This window comes from Lepisosteus platostomus, chromosome 17 (assembly GCF_059453375.1).
Source record: "Lepisosteus platostomus isolate fLepPlt1 chromosome 17, fLepPlt1.hap1, whole genome shotgun sequence".
In the NCBI taxonomy this organism is placed as follows: domain Eukaryota; kingdom Metazoa; phylum Chordata; class Actinopteri; order Semionotiformes; family Lepisosteidae; genus Lepisosteus; species Lepisosteus platostomus.
Genome location: NC_142627.1, coordinates 10,387,819 through 10,409,945, shown reverse-complemented (window position 1 = coordinate 10,409,945; position 22,127 = coordinate 10,387,819). Strand labels below are relative to the sequence as shown.

Here is a 22,127-nt window from a genome sequence, read left to right as displayed (position 1 = left end):
CCTGTCCAAATGATCTGGACCTGGATGTCACCCCTCCTGCAGCACTCTAGCCCTACACCAGTTTTGCTCTGAAACACGGACCTCCCAAGCAGCAGAAAAATGGTGCCTTTTAATTTGTTTTTATCATTAAAATGTTGATGTTGTTGTCCTTCTTGACCCTTCTTACCACTTATCCACTCATCCCTAAGTACAAAACCAGAAAACAGACCTAATCAGCTGCACATCTGACTGTGAGTGTACATTCGCTGGCATCAGCTCTTGTCCTAATCCACCTCACTCACTCCTCATAGCAATTACCAAAATCAGCTCAGCTTTTTTACATTCCAATGTGCCTTCAATTTCCTGAGCCTTCCTGCTGAAAACTACTGCTGCACAGATGCCAGGAGGAGTTGATCAAACAAATCAGTCTAGTGACCAGAGTATTTTTCATTGTTGCAGTGAAACAATGACATTAGCGATGTTGATTATCATTGCTGTATTTTACCACAAAGAGGACTGTAACATTGTGACATGATTCCAACACAGCTTCTGCTGAACTGTTTAATAGCACAGCTTATTTTTCCTTTTAAAAGGAAAGTATTGGACACAAGCTAAATACATTTTAAAAAGATATATTTTGTAGGAAATATCTTAAGAGCAGAAGACTTATTTTAATGGCCATCTCCAGTTTTTAACCTTTCCAAGGTCTCTGAAAGAGGTACCCGCTGTAGGATGAGATATTAAACTGAGGTCCTGACCAGCTCGTTATGAAAGATCCAATGGCAAAAGACTTCAAAAGACAGCACAGCACCAAATATTCATATTAAAATTAAGAAGAGAAAAATGTCACTGGAATCTCATGCTGGATAAAAGAAGCAATGAAAAGTCACTTGCTGCTCTACAAGAACACTGCAAATAATTTTTGCTCAGGTAAAAGTAGAACCTGTGCATGTATGTTTTACAAACTTTTCTCTAATCAGCCAATGGACAGGCATTAAAGGTGTTTTTTAAAAGCAATTGTGACCTTCCCAAGACTAGGATCTGTCTTTTCTTTGCTCTCTACAATACCCTTGTGGACAAAAGCATTGCTTAACAGTGAAATAGAAAATGGTACAATGTTCCCAAGCCCTGTACAAGATGCAGTTCACCACATAGGCAGTCGGCGTAGGTGTACAGAAACCTTGGTGTTTTTACACAGAATCATCTTGAAGATGCAGAGGCAGAACAAAAACCTTTGAACAGACAGTCCTTCAGAATTGAACACTGCAAAGATCACGTGAGCGCTTGCCCTTCAGGTCTCTCTTCGGCTCCTCCCTCCCCAAACCTCTCATCTCGGGTCAGAGCAGCACAGTGGACTAGTGGTCAGCACTACTGCTGCCCAGCTCCAGACCCTGCTGGGGTTGGATTCCACATTGGTTACTATTACTACTGGGCTGGCTTTCAGTCAAAGCAGCTTACTGTACGTCCGCAAATATCTGTGCAGCTGGGAATTTTACTGGAGCGATTCAGGTGTAGTGCCTTGTTCAGGGACACAACAGCAGGGCCTCACTTGGGATTTGACCCCCCAGCCTTCCAGTTATAAGTGCCGAACCTTGACTGCTGCTCCTCACTGGAGCCCTCCTTCAGTGAAGATAGCCTGTTTTCCACGGCGCTCCATGTGAGTTTTCCAGGCACTCTGGTTTCTTTCCACTTCCCAAAGCCATGCAGGTTAAGCGTCATTCGCGCCTCTGAACTATCCCTTTTCCTCTGGGGGCGGGGGCGGGGGCAGGGGTGAGTTTTTTTGTGGGGGTGTCATGTTTCTGAGGGGGGAGTATTCCCAGTTCAATCAGATCAATACATGACACAGGAGAGGTAGCCAGCTTTTAGTCTGCAAGCATCACATTTTCTACAAGTTTGACTGAACTAATTAAGGAGACAAGAAGGCAACTGTTTTCCGGGTCTTAATTAGGTCTTTATTGCAATGTCCTCCAACTCCTCACTGGAGTGACTGGCTGTCTAACTCACTAATGGCTGCCTATGGTTTGTAACCTTTCTGATGTCCCTGGAAGTGGATCAGATATTAAACTGAGGTCCTGATCAGCTGGTTATTAAAGATGCCATGGCAAAAGATTTCAAAAGAAAACAGCGCACAGCACCAAATATTGAGTCATAAAACAGACAGAATTAAGCAATCATCTGTGATTACTTTTCGCTAATCTGACCACTTCCCTTGAAATAAATCCTCATTTTTTTGGACAACGAAAAGTGGACCATTGTACTTCAGCCTCAATTAAGCCTCACACAATTTGCCTAATACTTGGTATCATTGTCCTATTTCAGGCTCAGCGTGTCATATAGACGCAATCAAATTAAGAAACATTTTCAACTTTATAACCTGATTGTAGACTATAGCAAAGCATTATGACACTCTCACAGTTTTTGAGTTGCAGAACTGTTCACAAAGATCTGTTGTGCCTAGATGGACTTATGTAAATATATATTTCACATAGTAATAACCACAAGCACAGCAATTTAATTATTTTTTTCTTGAAGCGGTATTATATGCTTCTACTTCAAATTGTTACACTAACTTACATGTTACATGTTATTTTGCACTAAAAGACATTCACTTAGTTAAAAGGCATTTAAACACACAATGCACACTCTTAGAAAATCATGTGGCTCTCAAAAGACATGACGAAGCCAACATCACAGCAAAGTGCTGTTTTTAACATCCGAGCATTAAAGGACCGAACCTGGCAATGGTGAGCTTTCTGAGCAGGGAGCTGCGTCAGCAGGCGTAAGCTGCAAAGGAACAGGTAAAGGTTTATTCCACGTTGAAAGGAAAACAAAAGAGACACAAACCTTTTGGCTGTGGAGCCTTCTACAGATGTAGCATCACTTTCAGCATGGAATACATCTTTACCTGTTCCAGAGGTGAGCTTTGTCATTACTAAGGATAGGAAGTTCACAGCAGCCATCAGTCAGCTCTGTGAACACTGGCTGCAGGGGAGACCCAGGCTGCAGGGGAGCAGGTCTGTGAGAAGCTCGCTCACTGTTAAAACGCGCAAAAAGAAAAGAATCCTAAACTTTTTAATGCCAATCTACGCCTTACCTAAGGATGTTTACACCTCAAAGGGTTACTGTATTCTACCTTGCCGAACTCTGAAGGAAGGGGGCACGTAACAGCTGACTTACACCTGCAGATTTGTGGTGAGTTTCCATCACTTTCGTGTTTTTTAAAAGGAAGTGTGAGGTGCCAAGACTGTGGTTTCGTTAAAGGTGAAGTTTTGACTTTTTTGTTTAGAAAAATTACCAAAATGAGCACGTGTCATTAATTTTCTTTATTAAAACACAATCGTGTGAACATTCAAATCTTCGAGAGTATCAGTATACTGTAAATCGACCCTGTCTGATATAACGAGAGATGTTTCTTAAACACTTCTGCAGTTCCCAGATGCGGCCACTGGAGGCACTCTCAAACAACGTTTTTCTGTCATTATGTGCAAAAGTGCCTATAAACGAGTGTCCCTCTTTACCGATCAATGTATCTCTCAGACCTTATCATGCAGTTTTGGATTTCACATGGATTGCACACGTAGACCGAATATATGTACATACTGTATACAGTACGCAGTAATGTGGCATGTAAGTGCAATATGCAATAGCATACAATTTCTTTAATCCACTGAAATTGAAAATCCAAGACAAAATTCCAAATAGTTTGTCTAGTTGTATCAATGACATTAGTACAACAGAGGCATAGCATTTAAAACAGAAGGGGAAAAAAACGTTAAAATATTGTGACCTTTTAAGACGTTTAGATGTCTTAGTCCTTGTAGAAAATCGCGAGGTTCCTGATAACCCCTTTATTGAAAGGCTGAAGTGTGATTTTTATTGGGAAATCTTCTCTTAATGAGCCCGTGTCTGCTGCCAATTTTACAGATGACGAAGCATTTTTAAGAAAAATACTGCAATGCATTTCAGCAGAGGGCGTAGGAGTGCGGGATGACTGTTCTGTGGGTCTCATTTTTAAAAAACAAACATTTGAATGGCCTTCTTTAGTTTCGGTCTTCGAATTTCCAAAATGGTCCGTCAAGATATTCATTACAAAATAAAAACCCGTTTCCCTTCTGTACTAAATAAACAGGTAACAGCTGACACAAGAGGAAGTGCCAATTTGTTAACTGATATTTGCATTAATGTAAAGACCTATTAAAATATACAGTCGTAGAAAATAACACGTGGAGTTTAAAAAATCATGACAGGGAGGAGTGTGTGCGTCTCTGTGCAAATTCAAAGATTTGAGGCCAGAAAGTCTGTACTTATTTTGTTTTAAGTCCAATTCGCAGCCAAAGGCAGAGATATGGCAACAGTTAATATAGCAAACGCTGTAGAAAAGAAAACTTGTGTGATGTGCTTTGCATGGACTGAATATTCAGATTTATTTTCTCCCAGTTCAGAATGTTTACAAGGACATAGCAAAAGAAGCAAGGACAACCAATTCATGAATTTACTTTAATTGGAATTAGTTAATAACATCAACTGCAAATCACCAGATACAGTTTCGAAGAGAAAGAGCATTTTGATGTTTACAAGAATACTATAATAATGACAGTATTTCATCTCGCAAACAACAACAGAGAAAGAGAGAGGGCAGTCACTTAAGAGCATTATCAATGGGCGAGACCATTAAAAACACTTCTAGCTCCAAAGCTTATGAGCACTCAAAAACACACCCTAGTAGTCTAACAAATCAATATTCTTTTTCATTTGATCCTTTTTCACAACAAAATACTGCCAAGCCTTTCTGCCACATTTAAAGGTGTGGTTCAGAGCAATGACATGGCAACTGAACAGACACAAATAAAATCACTCAAGTTAAATCCGAACAGTGCTTCAGCAGCCTGGAGAGAGCTCGTGGCCTTCAACAATTCCTCCCTGTGACAAATCCGTGGAGGTATGCTCTAGAGATATGTTTCAAATAATAGAATTATTTCTACAACAATCAAACCTACTTTAATCTTGATCCTACAAAGTCTGAACAATACCAGCCCTGCTCCGAAATCCACACAATTTACAGCTGGCATATTCTGGAAGCAGGGAGAAATCTCTCCCATACTTGGAAAAGATGTCCAAGAACATCATGCAGTCAGACTTCAGAGAAAACTTGCCTTCTGATTACTGTCGAGTTAGCATGCAAAGATAAAAAGACAGCACAATTTACTGTTGACAGGCTGTCCGAGATTAATCCTGTGATATTTTTCACTTTTGAGCAATAAGTAGTTATAAATTGTCCTAGTCAAAAAGTCCTACTGGATCTTTTAATTTTTCCAGTATAATATTGAAAATAATTCTAAGATCCTAGAGGGTTCTTTAACTTTTTAGTGGATATTCTGATCCTGAAATCAATTAGAATTAATTAATGGAACTCAGCAGATTTCCTACTGGAGAGCAATATTGGAGAAAATCCAGCAGGAAACTCAGTGTGAAATATTTCAAAAGCATTGACTTCTGTTAAATTTCTTACTCTCATGTTGTATGCAACATCCAATAGGATTATTTGACTAGGGTTTGGAATGCAGAAAATTTAACTATTAAATCATTCCCCCCTAACAAAGAAGGGCCAAGGGCACAAACCAATAACATGAAATTTAAACACTCAGATTGAAAATAAAAAGTTGGGATCGGTCTGAAATTCTGCTTTCGGCACGCGGCACCAAAGCAAAGGCACTAAAAAGAAAAGGCGTTTCTTGAATGTTACAGAGCCGATGCACAGAAACCCTCTACGAATGTGAAGGTAATGGCAGTTATCATGGTGCCTGTTTGAGGTGTTGAAGTCACTGCTCTGAACCATCAGAGATCTACTTTAACAACTCACTCTCTCTTTAGTTAGAATTCATTCTCACCTCCACAGAAAACACAGGCCGACTACAGTCACGGTGGAACTACACAACAGGGGAATGTGAAGAACACAGACCAGCGAGATGTGCAATAGAAAGCAGCAAAATGTCCACTGCACGAGAGAACAGAGCCGGTACAGGGGTAGCTCACTGAGCAATCTGGAGTGAAACTGGATCAGCCGCCTGGTTCCGACCCAGAAAGGCTTAACACACAAGTTCATTCTGAACATCAGCTCCGAGTATAAAAAAAAAATTAAACTTCACAAAAGGAAAGCGATCTCGACAAGAATGTCATCCCAGTCAGGAGAACATCTTCTACAAAGAGTCAAAAGATGCAGCACTGATGTGACTATATTGTGGCCAACAGAGTGTTATTTATTCAAAAGCAATAAGGTGAAACAGCTCAATAAATAATTTCCATTCCGCTACGCAGAACTGCATCAGTCAGAATAGCTGGAACTTAGCTGTTCAAAATTTGTTGCCTCTTGTAAAAGCGTGCTAGTTATTGTGCATCAAGAAAAAGTAAGAGCAGTGAAAAGAAATGCCGTGACCATTATTCAGAAGTGTATACAGATATTAAGTCCATAAATATAACACGCCAATGACTAATATTCAAAGAATACTACATTCAGATCATTTAACATGAAAAACAATGACCCATAATAATAAATACACATTACTATATTAGATGTAAAGTGCCCAGAGACGACAGATATGAAGTGAGAACTGTAAATGTTCTGCTCCTTTGAACAATCGATGTTTGCCAGCCCATTAACAAACAGTGTCAGTGTCCGAGATATCTGGAACGTGATATTTCCATTCTAATTTGAAAGCTTTTAATCACCTGTCATAAAACACTTACACAGACTAAGGTTCTGAGAGACATTTTTCCTTTCTCCTGATTCATAGGCATCTATATTTAAAACAGGAAAAATGTCTGGCAACATATCCCCCCCCCCACCACACAGGTCCGGGCAAGCAGCCAACGGAAATGTGGTTGTGTCTCCCTCTGCTGGCGGAGAGTGAAGTGGACTACATTTTGGAAATCCAAACCCTTCGTGAAAGAATTCCGAGAAGGTTCAGTAAGAAAGTCTAAATGTTTAGTTCCACGATATAAGCTGACACTCTTTCTAGTCAGGCTCCTTACCTTTTTACACAGATGCAAGGTAGTTAAGACTGAAAGTGCGAGTTCTGCTTAGTACAGTGGTCTGCTGAGCTTGACAGACCTTTCTTTTTCATTTAAGGTTTGCAGGGCATCTGTTATTGGAATAGTGTATGGCAGAAGAGCTGAAGGATTAAAGCTATAAAACCTCAAGGAACGTATTCTTGATCAGTCTTGATCATGGCGATCAATGAACACCCTCAATGAGCTCCTTGTACAAGCCAAGCCTGTCAGCGAATTCTGTTTATTACTGCGGTTTTTTAAAATAGAAAGAAAACAGGTTTTGTTTTTATTTCCGGCCCTGTAGGAGGTCACGCTAACACTGCCTGAAATATCAAGAGATCTTTTTATTCTGGAGTTTTGTTAAATTCCTTATAATGGAAAAAAAAGACCAATAACAATGATGAACATAAAAAGATACTAGAAAAATGATATTGTACATAATACATAAAAATGAGGAATAACAAATGGATACAAAACACATGAATGTACTGTCCAAACTGCTCCATCCACAGTATGTCTTCCCTCATTAGAGGCCAACATATCTGAAGAACGAGTGCACTTGGGAGCTCAAACAAATTGTGTGCAATCTTCCGGACTGTGACAACCAGCCATTACCCAGGCAGGTCAGTGGCCCTTCCTTGCCATTACACTCATGCTGTGGGAATTTTAAATTCCCACCCTCTATTTGTTTACAAGGAACAAAAGAAAACATGGTAAATGAGAATGAATACATAATGTAATATTAAAGGAAAACATGGGAAGTTATAGGCACCTAGGTTGTTCATTCCTGCTCACTGAAGTATTTTTAATAAAAAAAACTGCAGCAAAAATCACAATGATTCTTAAATAAAGTCAGTAAATTAAAAAAATACAAACATTGAATTATATTATCTTTCCAGGTTTCGATTGCTACTGGCAAACGGCGTTTTAAGAAAGGAAACACGTTCTTGTTTGCATAACTGCTACCTTCAAAGGTGATCGGATGTATAATTTAGGTTGTAGAAGCTGTACGAAGCTATAATGTTCAAGACAGAAGTAGACTAAATAGGGGAAGACACTAGAGAAGACCGATGAGTTTGTAGATTATAGCAACACAGAACACAGATTACCTCTCAAAATCCTACAGAGCCTTTCATCGCATTTCCAACCACATGTTTCCTGCTTCAAGAACGTGTGTCAGCCTTTTCCAGCTTTGCTCTTACTGGCGTCAAAGCTTTTGATAAATACAACACAGCTCCCTGACAGACAGGGGAACAGAAGGGGGGGGGGAGATTGGGGAAGACAGCGAGAGATAAAAAGAGAAGTGTATCCCACTGTGCTCCGTTAAAATTTTGGAGAAGCAGCGAAGAGCTGTCTTGCAGAGGACGCCGGGAATGGTAGAGGAAGGTTCGTTTGGGAGGAGAAAGCCAGAAGGAACAACAGAGACATCCTTTTGATTTGCTATTTGATTGGCTGGGGGAGAGGGGTGGAGAGAAATCTCGATGGCTTAGGCCTAGTGCAGAGAGAAAGAGACAAGACCACACATGAGATTAGAGCACTGGGTGAGGAATCAGCAGGGACAATTTCTCAGAGGTGACATATGAACAACACTCAATACCTGGACATCATCTGCCCAGGTCTGAGATTTGGATACTTCAAGCCAAGTTCATGCTCTATGATTGCTGTGGGACAGCAGTATCTTTGCTACGTGGTAAGACAGACACCCACCGCTATCGGTGTCACCCAGGTGAAGCAGGGAATGACCGGAGGCCTATAAATATGTGCCTTGTTTTGAAGATGGGAACAAAGCCTGAGAAATATTGTTCTGTACTGAACATAACTTAGTCACTGATGCAGTCTGGTTCACCTCATTTCTGCCTTCTAAAAAATGATTTTGATGGTATTGCAGTTTAAGAAATTTGCTTTTGAATGCCCGTTTCTCTGCATGATTGTGAGGCTCAAGACTGTAGGATTTCAGTTAATTTTTTAGATTATTCTTGTTTATTTTGAGAACATTGAAGGGAAAGGAGTCACAAGAGCGTTGACACTTCTTCAGAACGCTCAGCAGGGGCTGAGCTCGCTCAGTGACACATTAAGGTAGTTTACTAGGTTTAGTCACGACAGCATCACGTGCTTTAAACGAGAGAGCTCTGAGTTTTGCTTTTTACAGTCACAAGATACAAACTGATGCAGAACTATCTAAATCTATTACAGCACTATATGTTGATAGCAACAAATGCTTTGTGAACAAGGACATTGGCTTCACACTTGCTGCAAGTGAGCCAGGCTGATCAACATAGTTGTTTATGGCTGGCCATTTTGGATAAGTATAAATAATGTGAATCTTTTTAAAAGGTCCTGCAGTATTTTCCTTGTCCCTCTCCCTTCCTTCCTCTATTTCTCTCTGGTTATTCAAGTATTTGCAAAAACTGAGATATGGACCCAAACGTTGCTGTTTCCTAATCTCTTATGGGAGTATAGAAGCAGGGCCCTAAAAACACTAACAACTGTCCCCACTACACACAGGTGAGCAGCAAATAACAGTTCAGGTTCATGTTAGACATGCCTGGGAACACGTGTCTATCTTACCATGTAGCAGACTGCATTGCAAGGACCGAAAAAACTTGGGAACAATGCCTCACAAGAAATCATCCAATTGTACAAAAGCATTCATTTAATTAAACAGAAGTTAATACTTTTGCAAAAGATATTTTCTTTGCTGCATTGGAAGTAATACCTAATAAGATGTGAAGAACAAAAGATGATAAAATGTGTATTATTATTTTTTAAGGGATCCACAGCGCATGGATGGACACATGTTAATCAATAATGCATGTGAACTAATAAAAGAGTAATAAGGTAGTAATAAAGAGACACTCTCTGCCCTTGTTTGTCTCCAGATCTAGTCTCACTCAATCCTTAGCCTTGAGAGCCAGCAGTCTGTCTAACCAGAGTGGTCTCTAGTTCGCACTTTAATTAATTTGACAAACAGGCAAGGATTTAACTGATAGAGGGACAAAAAGATTGGTATATACCTCTTCAATGGACATAATGTGCTGGGTGAACTTTAAATTCATGTTCGATTAGAGCATAACAATGAGTCAGAAAGCTGTGACACAGCACTGGAACAGCACATCCAGCAGAATTAGATATTCTGCAATGCAGGTGAAGTATCAATGTCCTTATCAGCACATTGATATCATTCTTAGATCCGCAGGGGCACCACTAACACGCGTTGTGATAAAACAGCAAACTAGTAACACTTATGTTTATTGTAATTATAGGCCCTTGTTTTTGAGATAAAATTGATTTTGAGTTCTTGCACTGAAATAAACTGGAGTTTCCTGAGACTGAGATGAGTGCTCACATCTTCATGGCGGATATGAACGCGCCTTTCAGCGCAGGAGAGAGTGTGGGAACACAGAAGACAGGACTGGACCAGTGCCTGTGTGCTGCACTGCAGCTCCAGTGTTCCCACAGCCCGTCTGTGTTCTGGCTGCGGGCGGGACAGGGGCAGGGCAGACCGAGCTTCATCAGTCCATGCAGCTATCGTACCAGGCTTAGCGTCCCACCAGTTATGGAATTCTTCACTTATATCCAATTCTTAAAGTCCCCCTGAATCAGATGGCATTAAAATATAATTACAGTAGCGGGAATAAAAATAGAAGACTGTTTAAGAAAAATCACAGAAGCTCACTTCATATGTAGTGCAGTGTAAAACTCAACTGACATTTAAAATCTGGGGTTCCATGGAAGATTTTAGAAAAAAACAACTTGTTAATTTTAAGCCTTTATTATTAAGTCTTCTTGGCTGTGAAGGATTGCATCTTGTAAAATCCCATGCACCACATTTGCTTCCCAGTGCAGCAAAGAAAATGCAGAAGAAACACATGGACACATTGTTTGTGAGCCCCCGTCTTCCCAAGCCTCCCCACCCCAGCACTTCCAGTCCTGTCTGAGGGAGTACAATCCACATGAAGACAAGGAATTGGATTGGCTGATTGGTTGTCATGGCAACAAAAAACTCACCACAGAGGTTAGTTGTACAGGCATGGAAAACGCAAGAAATATGAGCGTGGTAAGAGGATTATAAAAGCATGCAGAGCTGTTAAGATAACGTAAAAAGGGGGAGACACATAGAATCCATGCAATTTAAGCACACAAATTGCAAAAGTCAATATGAAAAGCTGCAATTTACAAGCTGTAGCTTGCGTCTGCTTTCCCTAATTTCAAGACTATGATGATCATGGAATACTGTTCTAACCTTCCAATTGGTTGCAGCTGGGTAGCTTCTAGGTCAGAAAGCCAATCAAAGCTCTTGAAATGTCATGCAGAATTATTCCAAAGCTGCAGTGGATATCAATCTCTAATAAAACCTCACTGAATCTCCAGAGGGAGGGGCTAAAAAGAGAGACTTCCATAGAAACGCATATCCTAATCCTACTACAGCGCAGCCTATGCCAGTAAAAAAACAAGCTTCACAACAGCATTGCGAAAATGGCTCTGGAAATGCCACCTTTGCAGCAAAAAAAAAGTATTTGATAGGTCTTGAATTCTGCCATTAAAGTGACTGGACTTCAGCAATATTCAGCTTAAAAGAAACAATGAGGTTTAAGACAATGGAAATCTAAAAGCATCGCAGTACAGCGCAATGTATAGAACACGAGCCAGTGGAGTTAAATATGAGAATTCTCCCACTGGTGATGGAGCTAAAATCCACCATGCATATAGTGAAACACCATCAGTATGGTGAAAACAAGATCTACAGACTACTGCAAATCCCGTTTCTGACAATAATACATGACGCTTCACCAGGAATGAGCAGCACAGAAGGTTTACACAGGTCTGGAACATTGAGGTTACCTGTGCCCAACTTAGAGGCTCATGGGCACCCAACTCAACACCACTGACCAGCTCTAGTATCAGTGTCCCAACGTGCAAAACAAATTCTTTCACTGCAGAGACAGAGCTCTTAGTTTCACTTCCATAAGTAGAACAGCCTCAGTGCACGATTTGTAACATTGGGGTTCTCTCCATGAAGAGAGAGTGCCAAAAGACAATGCAACACTGAGAAAGTGATATCAATGATATCTTTGCATCATGTGTAAAGCATTCGTGGACACAGATTCCATCTTCTTTAATAGTGCCTCTGTACCTATCGCTAGGCAAGATCACTGTCTGCTAGGTAAAGCAGTCTTGAAGAAAATCATACCTCCACTACTAAAAAAATCCCAGAGTCCATTTTCGTTTCTCAAGTAGCTTTTTTCATGCTCTCCCTGCGCAGCACACCCCAATACAACTAAATCTGATCTGGCCACCCTAACCTAGATTGAAAATAGCATCAATAAACACCCAGTGGAATTTAGAAATGCCCCTAATTTTTTCCAAAGTCGGATAATTTTAGATCAAGTATGTGATTTGTTAATTACTAAGTTACTGAAACAATGGTTTGCTCTACACTTGCAGCATTAGTAAAATGAGTAATTTATAACCTGCACAAACCTTACACCCTCATAATGACTTGAAGAATCATGGGATGTTAGCTATAGCTATGTTTCTTGGGGATGAATCAGCAATTCAGAGCCCGATCAGCAACAGTCTTCAGGATGTACATGACCAGTTAACTGCTGCTCACATTGTGTAACATGCTTTTGACACCCAAAAGTGCTCTGATTAACACGGTGAAAACAACCCAGTGAAGACACCAGAATGTAAATATCCGAGTACTTAAACCACCATAAAAATAAACATTTTTCACAAACAGACAGCTGCAAGTTTCTTAATATATGAAATAATAGATGAAGCCTAGTACCGACAAAGAGAAAAGAATTTTAAAATACTGCACAAGGCAGCAGGTGACTTTCAGGTGCATTGCTTTCAGACAGGCTTACAAAACAACAGGCTTGCAAAGTAAATTAAACAGCAACAGACGTGAAGGTTAATGGTGATGTAAGGCATAAATAAAAAATGTCAGGCCTGAACTGTGCAAGCATTACGACCATGAAAATAAAAACCAGCGAGACAGCACATGCTCAATAGAGTTCGGGGAGGATTATATCTGAGTGGTCCATCTTGTAAACAAATCAAAGATTCCTTCTGCAGAGTCTTGTATTGGTGCTCCCATGTGAAGCCAAATCATTATCATTTCTCCTTCTGGGATTCCTTAAGTGCCCCTGCTACAGCATTATTTCCATGCCAGACGTTTTAAACATGGACTTTCAAGCAGAGGGGATTCATTTTATAAAAGCTCTAAACCTGTTTTACAAATACATGTATTTTACAATTGCTTTTAAGATTTTGCTTGAGGACAAAATCAAAAGGACAATGCTGACACAGCATTGCCAAAGAGGAGCATGGAAATACAGTTATAAGTGAAAAATAAGAGGCCAGAACAGACATGATGACAAAACGTTTTAAAAAATGGTGTCCTCATTCGTCATGACAGTAGTCATGAAAAAGAACAGTTCATTACATTAAATTACTTAAGATTAAATACTTGGGGTGGTGTGGTGGCTCTGTGGCTAAGGATCTGCGCCTGTGGCTGGAAGGTTGTCGGTTCATATCCTGCGGCCGGCAGAGGATTCCTACTCTGTTGGACCCCTGAGCAAGGCCCTTAACCCCAATTGCTTCAGGGGCGCCGTATAAATGGCTGACACCGCGCTCTGACCCCAAGCTTCTCTCCCTGTCTGTGTGTCTCACGGAGAGCAAGAATGGAGAATACAAGAAATTGTACAGTATATGCCCAATAAATCTTAACAGTTTTGACTGTGTTGCTCACTTTTATTTAGAGACTTCTGTTCAGTATCCGTAAGGACATCTGATGGGAAATTCATGTTGCATATTAAAAACTAAAAAAAAACCACGTATGACAGAAAACATCATACGTGCTACTCATTATTGTAAAGGCAACCTGTGAAGTTTATTTTCCAAGATGGACAACTGACAAAATCCGATAACACATTTCTGGACTATTACATTACAACAAGCAAAAATGAAACAAAAAAAAAAAAACAAGGAGTTAAAATGAAAACATTAGCCAGCAGCTACACAAATAATAAATAACAAAAAACAATGTAAATGTATGCCAGGACATACAATCAGCACTGAATTTGACAAAAACAATCTTTACTGTTGAATTTTAAATGGTCAGTGTTGATTATACGCAAAGGGCAGTGTACAGGTATTGCTAAAGTAATAGATGCTTTTTCTCATGTACATTACAGTTTTAAAATGTGCCTGAATGATAAAGGAGACCTATATACACCTGGCAAAATATACTGTACTGAGCAACAAAAGAAATGTATTGCTTTTAAATGCAATAGGTTATTATGACTTGGAGGATCTGAACCTTTTGATAGCAGTTGCACTGGCATTTTATTGAACAGACATGACACGGGTAAGCTCATCACCCTCATTAACAACTGTCTGCAATAGGGCTGATTAACAGGGGATCAGCAAAAGTCACAGGCCAGCATAATAGAGTGTGTGGCCACTACTGGAAGCCATACAATCTGGACACCTATGTCACCTCCTTTCAGCCAATCTGGTGGATTCTATCAGATTACTCTTGTACAGCCTGGACAAGCATGCATCTGTTTACTGATCTCCGAGCCCTGGAATCCACACACTGTCCCACAGATATTCCATAGGGCTCTGGTCTGGGGAGCAGGGCATCCGTGACATCACTGCCACATTCCCAGCTCACAGGACAGCTGGTGGTACACCAGCAGCAGGGGGGAGGGCGCTGTCATGTCGGGCCCAGCCCCAAACCTCACTAAAGAGGACTTGGCTACCCTGCAGGCGAGCCCACATGTAGTGACTTAGTCCAGGCTCCAACGCACTGATGGCACAAGGGTGCTTCCAAAGGTTAAATCAGCCCATCACCTGTGCCCAATCAGCCTTGGCTCACTTGAGGCGACTTACTGCTCATTCGACAATATCACTCAAGTGTATTACAGTCCGTCATGGACCATCAATTCATCAAAATGACATCAGGATCATTTAATCATTATCCAAAATCCATAGACTTTGTCTAAAATCATACACACCTAAAGTGATACATTTCCTTTGATGCTCAGCGTGTATACACAACATTATCGTTACAATGCGTCCTTAATTTTTTCAATGTCTTCCAATCTCCCCTTAAATAACAGCACTGTGTTAGAAAGAAATGCCATCAGAAATGCAACAAATGAGAAAACAAGGGCAAACAGCGGACAGGCGGGTCTCAATTAAGTTGGAACGCCACCAGAGCCATGTGGTTTTCTGGCAGCTGTTCACTCTACATAGGGCTGTATTCCTGAAAAATCTGCAGCCGTATTTTGTTTGCACCCGTTTTTTTTCTCCCGCTGGGAGGACGGCGTAACAAATTTGCAAACAGCCACACTGCTCTTTCATGGCTGCTAATTTAGGGATCCCTTACAGACGGGTTTGTAACACCAGTGAGTCCGTTGGGAAAGGAGATTGAAAGCAATTGTAAATATGGCTCATCGCTGGATTCTTCTGCTTTTCACAAGCAGAAGGGACCTCAGTGATCGACTACGGAGATTCAAGCCTGATACTGCCTATTAAATTCCTCTAGGGATGAGGGAGACCAGTACACTGTCCCCCGCATACACAGCTACACTGACCGCCAAAGTCTGCTGGCCATTTTCGGATTGTAACAAAGTGGAACTGTACTCACCCCATTCCAGTCCACGCCCATACTCACTTCCTCGCCTCCCTCCGAGCTGTTCTCGTACTTGACAGCACTCCCAAGGCTGTCCCGGCTCCTCCGGCGCCCTGGGGTGTCCTCATCCTTCAAGATCTCTACCACCCGTGTCTGGTTGATGGGGTCAATGCCCTGGCACACACACACAGAAACACGGCACCCCAGCTCAGTGTCTCGCAGTGGTGTCAAGGAAATGCAGGGATGGGAGAAATCCCAGCGCAGTTCAGTGCAGCTTTGAAACACGTTTATTAATAAAGGACTTCCAGAGGGATATCCTAACTCTCTAAGAGATCAGCTCAAGCACAGGCCACTTCAATGTGATTTATACTCAGACACAGCATGAACAGCCTCCTGTCTGTTGAACACTATAAAACCGGTGTTGGGGAAAAGGACACGCTTAGACACACTACCTATTTAAACACCAGCGCAGAAAGAATGTTTCTGACCCCGGAAATACCATCACTGCACGTCCTGGTGTCACACATTTCCCACAGCCTAAAAAAGACCCCCCACCCCAGAGCCAGACTTCCACGACAGGTGTATTGTCTGCTTTCCTAACATAAAGGAACTAAATCGAACCGAGTCCTACAGTTACTAAAACAACCGTACTCACCCAACCCCTCACCCCTTTGCGACTTGTGACAAATATACCCCATCCACATATCTGAAATACTCAGGTGCCTGACAGATTGCTGCAAGTGAATCCAAGGACTGCAAAACATTCCGACCTCTTCTTTACTATCGTTATCAGTCATGCATGAGTTGTATAACTGGTGTTGACTATTTTACTACAGCTGTAGCGATTCCAAGAGCTGCAGCGTCTGCAAGAGCTCAGAGGGGAAAGCCCCACACTGGATAATGTGGGAAGGTCCTATTTTTCCCTTCCTCCATGTTTGTCAAGGTGTAGCTACACAGTGGCTGTGCAGTTCTGTGAGTAAGGAACTTACTGTGGTGCTCTGGATCCATGGAAAGCCAGGGAAAGAGAAAAGCAACATGTGTGACTCTGCTCAGCGCAAACAGCATCTATACTGTACACTTGCACCTCTGTTTTAAGGCCTCAGTGAAAGAGTGCATCCATGCACTTAAATGATAACCACACTGTCACCTTTCAGAAAACCCTTTTGTCAATGTGAAATCATGATTAATGGAAAAAAAAAGAACAAAACTAGGAATATTTGGTGTTACACTAACGTGATTTGTTTCTTTTGAGGGCTATTTGTTTAGAATTTCTTTTGCAAAAGCAAAACAGCAGGAGGAGAACTATTTCCTTAAGAACTTGTGAAGTGAAAACATCCTGTTAAAACAAATAACTCACTTCTGTGTTTGAAAAACAAAACATTAACATTTTGCAAGATTACGGTGGAAATGCTACATAAGGTCCAAACAAAACAAAACTGTCCCAAGAAGATCAGAGGCACAAGTATTACAAAGACAGGCCCATTTAAAAAATCTTATCTTCAAATCTAAATTTTGCTGGATCTAAATTAACCTGCGGTACAAAGTAACGATCAACGTGTAAGATGACTACTGTTGTTGCTTTTTGAAGTTTTACATAGGAAGTTGACGCTGCCATGTGAATTCTGATAAACGGCAGAAAGTTCAGAGCGTATGGTGGTGTGCAAAAGTTGAGGCCCTAGTTAAATGGTCTTTTTCTGCTTGAATTCGCAGAAAGGTGTTCGTACCACGCAGAGGTTGTGTAACTTGGTTTCACTTGGAGACACATTAAGCCCTGACTGGGCGGCGTGCGCAGGCTGTGTATGAGGCAGCACGGGGCTGCAGAAGGCAGGGGCTGTGCTCACCTGTTTGCGGGACCTCATGGCGCACTCCTCCAGCGTCTCTGCGGCCTCCAGCTTGCCCTGCCGGCGATACAGAGCCCCCAGATTCCTCAGGGTCGTGTTCACAGTGGGGCTGCGGGCGAAAAGCACAGTCACGTCAGCCTCCGCGGGGCGACTACCACGGTCACGTCAGCCTCCGCGGCACAGCCGCCGTCCAGTACCGGCAGGACACTGGAGCTGTGACACTCCCAGCAGAAATCAAGCAAAGTAACTATCAACACCGCAGAGAACACTACAATAGAGTAAAAAAGTACATTTTAGCTTAATAAGAGGAATATTAAATAAAAACGTGGTACTTCCTTAAGTTCAAAATGGAGATGTCGCACTCCTGTCTATGCATATTGCCAATTGACAAAGTACTTATTCTCACACTTCGAGTTTGTAAGTGCATTGAAATTAAGAGGAAAATGGAATGCAAATTATCTTAACTATTCTCTTGCAGTAGAGAGATTTCAGGCAAGGTTCGAATTTTTGCAACTTCTGTAATGTGGAGATTTCAGGTGCATATTAAAATGCCTCGGATACAAATTGGCATTCAATATTACACAGTTATTCAGTTTGTAGTGTTGTATTTAATTTGCCAACACATTTGTGAATTGCTTTGAAGAGCCAGCTGTAATTGCCTGTGGGTACTGTGAACAGTTGTGGAGAGTCACTTCAACAGAAAACTTTTTCAAGAGCTCTGATCTTTCTGAAGGCCAGGTTACAGTCTACAGGTCCATGCTTACTGGGTAATGTCGTCACACGTGTGCAATCTGCCCATTAGACTCAAACAATAAATTAAACCAGCTGCTTTGCCTCTCACAACCCTTCCCCTCATCCTCTTCATCATAATGAACCTGTTACACAACCTGTAATTTCAGGCATCAAAGCTCAATTCCATCAACTCTTTGTGGTGTTTTGTCTTTCTTTTTAGTTATTCGGCCCATCAGTCCATAGCAAAGAGCTATCACTTAAAACTCCAAGTAATACATAATACAGAATTGGATAACCTGTAAAGTAATATCAGCTGTCAGTATGAGTTTAACACAAAGAAAAACAAAAAAGGCCCTTCTTTGCATTATCTGGCAGTAGGTGCAAATCTTGAGACCAAAAGAAAACCCAGATCTGCATTTCTTTGTGCATCCTTTCCTTACCTGTTCACTTTGCAGGCTTTGTACCAGCCGCCATACTCTGCATAGGGGGCGCTGTCTCTGTGTCTGCCCTGGGGGAAACAAAACAGGGCCTCTGTCAGACACACTTCCACCTGGCAGGTATGAAGGACGAAACACTCCACCCTTTAGGTAAACACCAAAGCCCGACTACAAGCCCTGTCTCTCGCCATCTTTACAGTAACCACACCCTCCCAAGACCGGAAAAGTGTTTGCTCTGATATAACCTGGCAAAAAAAAGAACCCGCAGTCTGTAATATGCAAACGCACATTTTATCAAGGGCAAACTACAGAGTCAGACCTTCATCTTGTGCGGAAGTGTTTATTTTGCTTTACTGTGTAGCTCAAATCCACACTTCGTAAGTAAACGTAACCCAGGTTGTTAAAGTGGACATACCTGACCCAAAAACAAGCACAGCACAGCACTTACCTTGCTCATCTCCTCCCGCTCCTCTGCGTGCATCCAGATGGGCTTGTTTTGAGCTGCAATGAAACAGACAGAACTAGCGTACAGGAAACCGATCACTTGACCTTTGACCTGGAAATAAACAGCCTGCACTTGCTAAGAGGCATTCAAAAATCAAACATGAGGGGTTAATGGACTTTAGGGTCTGAGGGTCTGAACCCACTTGCCTAAAAACAACTTTGTACTGTATATGCCAAGTTTTACAAACCTTAGTTTTGAAATTAAATATTGAGGAACTGACATGATTCCTTTTGCATTGGGATTTAGAAGGCGGTAATGACCACTTGTCCTTGGTAATCTTACTGTGACTGACATTGCAGAACCTATCTTCTTGCATAAAGGTTCTTTTTTATTTTGTGTTCCGTGGATGTCTTCATGCCAACCAGGTAATGTACTTTACTCTTTCCCTATTATTAACAATGCCAGAAAGAATAAAAAAGTGTGAAGAATTAAAAGTTTACATCCAGGTGTGGCATGTTTCCAAAAGCTGGTTTCCTGCCTAAAGTCATGCTGCTGAACAGATTTTTCTCTTCAGTTTCTTAGTTCTTTGAAAATCTTCATAGTTTTACATGTACTGGTATTTTAAATGTTGACATCTAAAGAAATGATATCAGGTGGGTAGCTGTGTCTGCATGTGTAGGCTGCAAAGGAACAAGTAATAGGTTTGTTCCCTGCTGAAAAGAGAAGAAAGAAAACACAACATTTCAGCTGTGGAGCCTTCTTCAGGTGTGAAGATTCTTTTCTTTGCCAAGTTACATCAGAAGGCTCCATAGCCGAAACATTGTGTTTTCTTTCTTCTCTTTTCAGCATGGAATAAACATTTACTTGTTCCTTTAAAGAAATGACATATCTTGTAATGCCTGGTGTTTGTGGCTAACACCTTAAATAAAGTTCAGGATAGTATTTTAAAATGTTTATTAAAAAATTGCTGAAATAACCAAATAGGTGCTTTTACACAATAAAGAAATGAAAAGCGAATACTAGTTCATTTACACTGATCTATCAGTGTTTGTAATAAAAGCTTTGACAATAAACTGTATATTATTTATACTGATCCTGAACCATAAAAGAAAAACTCATTACGGCTGTGCTACAGCCACACAAGGAAACTTACATAAACAATACATAAAAATAATTATAAAGCTAATGAAATAAAAAAAATTCAAACAGAATTCCCCATTTAATAATCAGTACAGTGTGTACTCTGTGTCTGATTGTATTTTTAAGCAATAAAGAGAAATGGTTTCCTTTTTCTACATTGAAAATAGACGACACGAAAGAAATGTTACACCACAAAACAATGATTATGAAATTAATCATGAAAACAGACAAAAGGGGCTTCAATTAGCAAAGAAATTCCACTTCATTATGCATAAAGTGTGTGCACATGAGACAATCTGATGATGGGTGTGAGGGATTACAGACAAAAGTGCAAAAGATGTGAAAGTACCCATATAGAGCTCAGCCCACATACAAGTGCTCATTTAAAAATAATTCTGCGTAACGGTTTTATGAGATAAACGGCATTCTATCATAATACTGAAGTAGCCCTCAAAGGACTCCTTCATGGTATTTATGAAGCTTGCATTTCTTCATGCAGTTAACAACATTAAAGAGATCACAGTTGTGCAATATCCTTATTTTTAATGGAAATATTCTAATTTTTCCTCTCCATCTCTAGTGGCAAAGACAATTTCAGTCCATTTCTAAAGCTGCTGCATTGCAATTTAATAGACCCCTAGACAATCTATTTATCTATGCTACAACCCCAGATTTCAGATGACTGTTTTCCCTTATTTCTATAGGCCTCCTCATTTTCAACACTTTACCACAGGCAGTAAGAGGTTGTGAGGCGATAAAAATAAAAAGATAAAGCTTTCCATTGAGATTTAAAAAAAAAGGTTTCGAAGAAGTTGTAAAAAAGAAAGAACCATTCCAATTCAGAGGGAAGAGAAAACAACTTTTATTGCTCTGGCCTTGCTCTTCTTTAATTCTCCTGGTTTAGCAACTTCGCTGGGTAATTCTTTAACCTCTTCTGTGAGTGGCCAGCATGCAATGTTGTCTTGTGTCACCTTAGCAACGCTTCACTGTTTTAAACTGGTGTGAGTTCCTCTGCTGTGCTGCAAAGCCAATTGCTGGTTCAAGACAAGAATTCATCTTATTCGTTGATGTGAAAAAGTTCTAAAAATATGAAAGTCACATCTAGAAACAACCCCCAGACCTAAACTGAACTCCCACCTTTCCCTCCAGTAACAGTAACTGCTCAGTAACAGTGCATACTGTGAGCTTTTGCTTTATTATGTAGACAGGAAATCTAGACATTCAAAACAGGCTCTTCCTTTTCTGCAGCACTGGAAACTAGATCACATTGACAGGCTTTCCATACAGAAAAGCTTGATATGTTTCTAACCAGTGCTTTGGAGTATAACGTTTTAGGTAGAAATCTCAGAAAAGCATCTTTATTAGAACTTTCTGCCAATTGATTATCTATAGAAAAGGACCATCCAATTCTGGTGTATAAGCAGGTGTTCTAGACATTGTGCAGATATGCAGACACACCTACTCTCCAGGACCAGGACTGGTTAAGGTGAGCAGGAGCCAACCGGACAGGCAGAGGGCACAGGGTGAAACTACACCCTTGACAGGTCCCAGGCCATCTCAGGTGCACGCATTCATTCATACACACTCAACGGTCAGATCAGATCTGCCTGTTAACCTGGACTGCAAGGCCAGAATTAAGCATAGGTCCTGGACCACAGTCCTGCCCGAGAATTGAACCTTTTTGTTTTAAAATTACTGCACAAGAACAATAAGAAAATGTTCACAAAACTGTACGTTTGTACTCACCATCCACTGAGCCAAACTCTTTCTCATGAGCGCGGGTGAGAATCTCCTTGTACAGAATCTCTGCTTCCTTATACTTCCCTTGTTTCAGGTAACAGGAAGCCTAGCAAACGAAA

At 40.9% G+C, this 22,127-nt stretch overlaps 1 protein-coding gene across 7 annotated transcripts in view; it reads right to left on the bottom strand.

Moving 5' to 3' along the window:
* The window catches only part of klc1b (kinesin light chain 1b), a 51,939-nt gene that overhangs the window by 6,000 nt on the left and 23,812 nt on the right, over positions 1–22,127 (bottom strand). For 3 of the 7 annotated variants that reach the window (XM_088609962.1, XM_088609963.1, XM_088609964.1), the window contains exons 9-13: positions 22,015–22,114; positions 19,132–19,184; positions 18,687–18,754; positions 17,515–17,623; positions 15,689–15,847 (exon numbers count right to left, since the gene is read on the bottom strand). In XM_088609962.1, the coding sequence (XP_088466088.1) occupies positions 15,689–15,847; positions 17,515–17,623; positions 18,687–18,754; positions 19,132–19,184; positions 22,015–22,114 (489 nt within the window). Of the gene's footprint in view, positions 1–4,462; positions 8,519–15,688; positions 15,848–17,514; positions 17,624–18,686; positions 18,755–19,131; positions 19,185–22,014; positions 22,115–22,127 lie in introns of those variants that run through there. The other 4 variants (XM_088609968.1, XM_088609969.1, XM_088609965.1 and 1 more) reach the window with 4 other exon arrangements.